The sequence below is a fragment of the Odontomachus brunneus genome, unplaced genomic scaffold, assembly GCF_010583005.1.
Source record: "Odontomachus brunneus isolate Ranch 3 - 2012 unplaced genomic scaffold, Obru_v1 Obru_scaffold_015, whole genome shotgun sequence".
Lineage (NCBI taxonomy): Eukaryota > Metazoa > Arthropoda > Insecta > Hymenoptera > Formicidae > Odontomachus > Odontomachus brunneus.
In genome coordinates this window covers 1,370,858-1,378,942 of record NW_022639465.1, presented here as the reverse complement: position 1 = coordinate 1,378,942, position 8,085 = coordinate 1,370,858, and the positions used below count along the sequence as shown (strand labels likewise).

General features: G+C 37.2%; 1 protein-coding gene across 7 annotated transcripts in view; it reads right to left on the bottom strand.

Moving 5' to 3' along the window:
- The window catches only part of LOC116841451 (coiled-coil domain-containing protein 6-like), a 24,212-nt gene that overhangs the window by 7,848 nt on the left and 8,279 nt on the right, over positions 1–8,085 (bottom strand). For all 7 annotated transcript variants that reach the window (XM_032809402.1, XM_032809405.1, XM_032809406.1 and 4 more), the window contains one exon: positions 7,675–7,783. In XM_032809402.1, coding sequence (XP_032665293.1) covers positions 7,675–7,783 — 109 coding nt within the window. The remainder of the gene's footprint in view (positions 1–7,674; positions 7,784–8,085) is intronic.

The window sequence follows — 8,085 nt, the reverse complement described above, 5'->3', positions numbered from 1 at the left end:
AATGTAGAAGTACAAAAAATATTTAGGTCATATTTTTTCACTTTGACCCACTTTGAGTTTCACGGGCAGTTTATAGCTTTTTAATGTTCTCACTCCTATCATCAACAAATGCAATAAAAATGCACAAGAAATAAAATTGAATACAAGATATAGGCATTTTTGGTTTGCTGATTATGAATATGAAGTCAAATGTGTAAAATTATTTATATAAATAATCAAATATTTAAACAAAACATGTAAAAAGGTGAAGAAAATTATTTATACAAATAATTTCTCTGTTTGGCCGAGATTCGAACCATTTTTGACTAATTTAACACAGATTTAAAATATTTCGATTGGAATCTCGACTAAAGAAATTTAGAATGATTCGTATCTCAATGCCAATTTTGTTAAAATTATTGGCTATGCCAATTTTGTTAAAATTATTTAACTATATCTTGTATTCTCAATTTTATTTCTTATGTATTTTTGTTGTGCTTGTTGATAATAGGAGTGAGAACATTAAAAAGTTATAAACTGCCCGTGAAACTCAAAGTGGACCAAAATTGAAAAATATGACCTAAATTTTTATATTTCTACATTTGTATCAAATAAGAAAGGAATCGGAGTGTATCTTTTGGGTAGGTTTGAGGTACTTGTGAGTAATGAATCATGTTCATAAGCAACTACGTTGCTAAGCAATTTTTAAACAAATGCACTGTTCCCACACATTAGTATATTGGTGGCTTCTGATTGCAAATTAATGAGTCAATCAACACTGCAACTTTACTGATTGCTCTTTGGTAGGCCACTTTTTTCTCTATTATCAACAATTGCATGTTCGATGATAGTAATTAATCTGTTTTGAATAAAAACAGACTATAAAATGGAAACATTACAGACTACCAATTTCTCGACAGAAGCTAGCAATCACATAAACAAAGAATAAGTTAAATCAAACATTAATCGTGTCAAGTATATAAGAAGATTGAAACACCTAGATAAAAATGGTAAACAGAGGAGAATAGCGCGTGACATGTTTGGAAAGTTTGAGTTTACATAAGCCTTGTGTAAGAATCTTAATATTTGGATAACTGGTCTCTTAATCATCGAAATAAACGGATGAAATTAAGTTAGAGAAAATCAGGATCTTATACAACGTTGATCAGAATATCAGAGAGAAAACTGGTATTTACAGAGGCTTTAATGAATTATCGCGTTATTCCGAGCAAAAAATTAATACAACGTAATTAGCCAAGTGGTATATCTCGAAAGGGCTGAGGAGAGTTATGGCTTAAGCCCCATGAAGCAGTCTTACAAGTGAGCGATTATCGAGCGACAAGGCCAAGGAGAGAAGCATACCCGGAGGAGGAACAAAGACACGACTTCTCGAGGCTCAACGAGGCGCGCAGTCGAGAATATCTCGTCTTTCTAAAAAAAGTAATCGCCACTCGAGACATTCCATACGGGACGCGGGATTCGTATGGGAACAACAACGGCGATAAATATACAAGGAGTTCTCAGAGAGATGAATTCATCGAAAGCCGAGATTTTCCGCTCGGCGGGATTCGATCGAGATTCCCGAACGGATTCGCGGGTTCGTAACAGCTAAACAGATATTCGAGAGATACTTTAAACTTGAGAATTAAACTATCCTTTTGGAAATGTCTTAGAGATCTCTTAAGTCAAAGCATAAGACATTTTAAAGACATCAAAAAGACATCTTTTTGACAACCTTTTGAGACGTCTTAAACATTTTAAGATGTCTTTATGACATTTTTAAGACACAATGTTGTGGCTGGGTGTCACATAATAAACCCATGAATAACTCTAAGCATTGCATTAATATTGCAAGAAAAGTGTTCAGTGGGACTCTTAAAATATATGTCCATTGTGCACAAGCATTTGATCTTTATTTAGCTTAACTCCTGCTGGAAAAAGTAAATAAAACGTTAATAAGAATCAGACTAGACAGAGGTCGAATGTTTGCATTATATATGTATATTTCTGTATATGCGAATGTATGTATACGAAAATATGTGTATGTGCGCGCGCCCGTGTGTATGTACACACGCCGTAACGCGGAAACACACACACACACACATATATATAAATGTATTGTTATAAATGTATATATATATGTATAAATCTTCTTCTGAGCGAATATATGACACGTTCGTATTTCTCTTGAAATATTATCATACCTGTCTGTCCGAGAAAATCTTTTCTTTCTTCGCTTCCGCGAAGAATTCTCGTTTCTAAATTGCAAATTTGATAAATAACAACATATAAGAATATGAATTAATAAATATTACTAAGGACAATAAGATCTTATTAGTAATATTTATTAGTTTGAATCCTCTAGAGCCGTTGAACTTTTGTTGTTTTAAATAGAAATAATAGCATATTTATTTATTTATTCACTTAATTTACGGGGTAACTCATTAGTATATAATAGTACTCACATGATTATGGAGAGCCTAACATCGTTAGTATTACACATGCAGATCTGACGCAAGATGAATATGTTAAATTCGTACATGCTCATGTATTATACATCAAAATCTTTGTAATAAATCACACACACATTTACGTATATACCTACATTTGCATATACGCAAGGATACATACATACATAACGTAGACTATATCTAATTTGATTCTTATTGGACATTTCGTCTAACTTTCTCCAACAAGAGTTAAGCTAGATAAAGATCAAATACCTGTGAACAATGGCAGAGAAATGTAGCTGTTCTTCAAATCTCGTTTTCAAATAAGAAGAGCAGAATTTTGTGTTCCAGAAGGAGGCGAGCAATTTGCCTTTCATAAGTTAGTCTTTCTATTGTTTTACTATTGTTGTTAATAAAAGTGACATTTTTGATAGTGCGTTGAATTCATCTTAAAATTCTCTACAATATTATATAAGAAAAAGTGTATGATGCCATTTGAAAAATTTGAAAAGTGATTTTCTTACGAAAATAAATATTTCTTTTTTACTTTCTGTTACTCGCACGAAGCAATTGGAAATTCATCTTCGAGCCTTTTTCTTAAACTATCGGAAGTGTCTAAAAAACCACTACGCTGCACGTCCTGTATAAGTTTATACTTGGGAATTTTGTAAGTAGCAACGTGTTTCACGACGAGAGGAGCAATCCTCACGTTCGTCGTGAGCAGAAACGGATTTTACGAGGTCGTCGCGCTACGTTATTTGCGCGATCGATTCTGCTGAAGGAAAAACACTCCGCACCGAACCTGCTTTTCCCAATTCAAATTCCTGGCGATCGTGACATCGTCGGGATGGCTACTCGTATCGCTGTGCTTTCTAATTGCGCGAGGATACTTATCAAATCTTCATAAGAAATCATAAGATCCAAATGAAGAATTCACAGACGATAAAGGAAGATACAAGAAGCATGGACACGGTAGAACGATCAAGCTGGGAAAATGAACGGGTGCTTTCTTAACCACTTCGTTAAAATTGACGCACTTTTGCGTCAAATAAAGGATGTACCAAAAATGGCATTGACACACATCATTTTATTTTTTTCCCGTTAGCAAGATTTTCATGAAACTCAGTAGTTTCCCAGGGGTTTTTGGTGATTTCGAATCTGAACTCTAAATTTGAAAATTTAAAATGGCGGATTCAATATGGCGGATCAGAATACGAAAAGTGACTTGATTATGATGAAACCTGGTATTTGAGAGTTTTTGGGGTCGCTGCTTTCGAATCTAAGATTAGTTTTGTCAAATTCAAAATGGCAGATCCAATACGGCGGACCAAATAGAATAATGACTTGATTTGGATGGAACTCGGTACTTGGAGATTTTTAGGGTCACTGATTTCGAGTCTTAGCTTAAAATTTCGAAATACAAGATAGCGGATTCAATATGGCGGACCAAAATGCGAAAAGTGATTTGATTTGGATGGAACTCGGTACTTGGAGATTTTTAGGGTTACTGATTTCGAGTCTTAGCTTAAAATTTCAAAATTCAATATGGCGGACCAAAATGCGAAAAGTGACTTGATTTGGATGGAACTCGGTACTTTGAGATTTTTAGGGTCACTGATTTCGAGTCTTAGTTTAAAATTTCGAAATACAAGATAGCGGATTCAATATGGCGGACCAAAAGTGATTTGATTTGGATGGAATTCGGTACTTGGAGATTTTTAGGGTCACTGATTTCGACTCTTAGCTTAAAATTTCAAAATTCAATATAGCGGACCAAAATGCGAAAAGTGACTTGATTTGGATGGAACTCGGTACTTTGAGATTTTTAGGGTCACTGATTTCGAGTCTTAGTTTAAAATTTCGAAATACAAGATAGCGGATTCAATATGGCGGACCAAAAGTGATTTGATTTGGATGGAATTCGGTACTTGGAGATTTTTAGGGTCACTGATTTCGACTCTTAGCTTAAAATTTCAAAATTCAATATAGCGGACCAAAATGCGAAAAGTGACTTGATTTGGATGGAACTCGGTACTTTGAGATTTTTAGGGTCGCTGATTTCGAATCTGACATTAATTTGAACTTTCAGATTTTGATCTCAAATTCGTATTCAGCGACTTGAAAAGTACTTTAGTACTGACTTTTACAAAAATCAAACAGCATTTAGATCATGCCATTTTTGATCGGTTGATGCTGATTTTCTCTGCCAGCGAAGTGGTTAACCGGCTCTCTTCCGTCTCAATTCTTCTCCCTGCACGGAGAGTCCCTTCCCCGCCTTTCGATCTCGCGAAACGACGATTCCGCGAGCAATATCGCGAGAAAGAAGACTCGATTTCACTGCGCCGGGCTAACTCACGATCGACGGCCGCGGGGCGAGAGATAGCATCGTCGAGCGCCACGACTAATGAGATCGCGGAAGGACTGGGGATCTTGATGGCTATCGTCACGACATCGAGTTCGCGCTCGCGTATACGCGTGTTCTTGTTGTGCGGGACGCACAATCTGTCTTCCGCGCTAGATCAGGCCCCAGGTTGACGTACAAAGAACCGCCCGCGACTTTTGTTCGGCCTCATCGAATGTCGGCCATCCTCCGTGCGTTCCACATCGCCTGGCGTTTCTTTCCCGCCGCGGATCTCAAGAGCGGTTTCTGGTTCGCGCGAGATCGCGTTTCACGTATCGCGGAGGTTGGGGAGGAGCGAGATCGGGATGAGAATGCGGAATGTTTCGCAGGCGCGCGGTTCCGCAGCTTTACTTCGCGACGCATTAATCACGACGGGATGTCCGTCGCCGTGCGTGACACTGATTAACGGGCACATCGGTATAGAATTTCACTTCGCGACGTTCATTTCTTCCACTTCGTAACAGAATCCAAGCGATTACGCTAATAATGAAGCCGAGCGAAAGAAGCTTAGCGGTAAATGTGAGAAGAAAGAGAGGCACCTCCGACTCTTCCGAGTCAATTATCTTCGCGATGACGAACGAAAGATGCCGTTCTATCGCGTTTCCCCTTTCTCGGCGCGAGGTACACCGTCTTCGTCGTTTATCCTGACGAACAGAGTACGACGACCTCTTAAGGAAGTTATAAGCAGAATTTGCAAATGCATCTCTGGGATTTATGAAATTCGAAACGATTAAAATTGATCGCATAGTTCCGTAGAGATATGAAGTTGTTATGTGTGAACCAGCTCTTATATATTAATCTCAACTTTGTTTCCTCTCAAATCAACATTTATTGAGATATCAAATGAATTTAAATTCTTAATAAATTAACAAATGAATTTAGATTTTTAATGAATTAACAAATATTTAGTACGCAGTTGTCAAATTGGCAACTCGTTTTGCATTAAAATTTCATTTTTTTTAACTTTTCCAACATTTGAGAAAAAATAAAAACCTAATTTTCACTTCCTCTTTTGGGAGAGTGTAATTCTTCAACGATGTAGAAGTATATGTTTATATAGAAGGTTCTCCTTAATTGAGATGTCAAATGAATGTACAGAATTTTATTCGATAAATTGAATGAATAACTCTTTTAATGTGCAGGAAATACGGCGTGTTTTTCGTACATGTCACAGAGTAGGTTGGTAAAAAATACGAGTCGGATTGATTAATCAATATATAATCACTCAAAGTTCGATTAATAATTAATTTTACCAATCGACTAAATTATTCGTGGTTATATAAGGCGAGTTACCTAAAATATTCCTTAATATTAAATCCTTTTCTATTAAAAGAAAATGTGTAAGGAATAAATTGTTGTAAGAGTTTTGCCCGACCACGATATTTATCCCTTTCTAACCACACAATTTATTCCTCATATTTATTCCATACTTCACTCCACAAATTTACATCACATCTTCCTCTAATATAAAAAAAAAACAACAGAAATATTGTTAATATTCCTGTATTACTTAGCGATACAACTACTTTAAAAATGCAATTACCTCTCAAACTGTAAAAAATTACACTCTCAAAAATACCTCAAAAACTGTGAAGAGGTCAGCTCCGTGGTGTGTTTAATTGAGAAGAGGAACAAAGTCAAATTTCACAGCGCGACTCGAAGCAGATTCGCACATAGGTGTACCAAATTAGTATTCACAGGTATGATTAAAATATGCGCGAATAAAAAGTTCCGAACGCGGCGGCGCAAAATCGTCTCGACAATAGCGGCGAAATGTACCGTGGGAGTTGATGCATCGTGCCGCACCAACAATGGGCGGGCTATCGCGATTCAACGTGGGAAAGCGCGATACAATTTTCCTTTGTTGCTCGTAATAAAATGGCACGTATATGTGTACGCGTGTGTGTATACAAGGTGATTCTAAGTGTGCGAAAAACTTTAGGAGATAATTCTTTGTTGAAAATTAAGGGGGATCTTTCATATAAACATATATCCCTCACTGAAGAATTATATTTCTCCAAAGGGGAAATTCAGGTTTTTATTTGTTTCCTCAAATGTTGGAAAAGTTAGAAAATGAAATCTCATGGACGTTTTCCACTGGTAGAAAAGCTACTTATGTTTTTTAATCCTCCCGTGTAGTTATAAGAGGATGAGACCAGCAATCCCTATTCAATTTTTTATTAGGACTTTCTAGTGGACCGGAATATGATCATATGAAAATATGCGTTAAAAAGCTTTATTCCTTTAGAAACTTTTTTTATTTCTTTTATTTTTTTCGTATCAATAGTTTTCAAGTAAAAAAATAAAATACGTTATTATACACAACATTATAAGAATCTATCAAATTGATAGATTTTTAATGAATTAACAAATGTCAGTACGCAGTTGTCAAATGGGCAACCCGTTTTGCATTGAAATTTCATTTTTTTAACTTTTCCAACATTTGAGAAAAAATAAAAACCTAATTTTCACTTCCTCTTTTGGGAGAGTGTAATTCTTCAATAATGTAGAAGTATATGTTTACATAGAAGATTCTCCTTAATTTTCGATTATCTCCTAAAGTTTTTCGCATTTATTTAGAATCACTCTGTACATATAAAAGCGTCGAGGAACGAATTACGTTACAGTGCGATTGCCATCGGTAGGACTGCAGAAATTGGATAAAGATTAGATTGCCTCAGAGATCGTATATCTCACTTTTATATTTAGTACCGCAGACAGAAACGCACGCCTGCAGTAGAATTGTCTTCTCTAATTCCGCGCACGGAAATCAGATAAAAGTGATAGCAGCTATTATCGCGCCGAATCGAGTTCCAATCGCAAGACAAAAGTGATTCACCTTACCTTGACTTCGTGATAGCGTTCTTCCAGGTAGTAAGCGATATCCTTCGCTTCCTCGTACTTCGCCGAGAGGGCCATGTACTTGTCGTAGTGCCGCTTGAAGAGGACGAACCTGCGCACAAACAAGAGGAACAAGTGAAGTCAGCCATTAAGAGGAACCATCGCGCGCGCTCGGAGACGATCCGCGGTACAATTTGCGAGATTGAACATCTATCAATTATATAAATCCGCGGCGCGCTTCCGGTGAGATCATCTCGCGTACGCGGAAGGTCTCACGTCCAATTCGCCGTGATGGATTCGCGACCTGCTGTTCCCGGCCATTGTTCGACGAAAGCGGCCGGAAGTGGACGCGGACGGACGGACGAATGCTGGAATGTCCCGTTTTATTCAGGTCCGATCTTCCGGGGGGGGGGG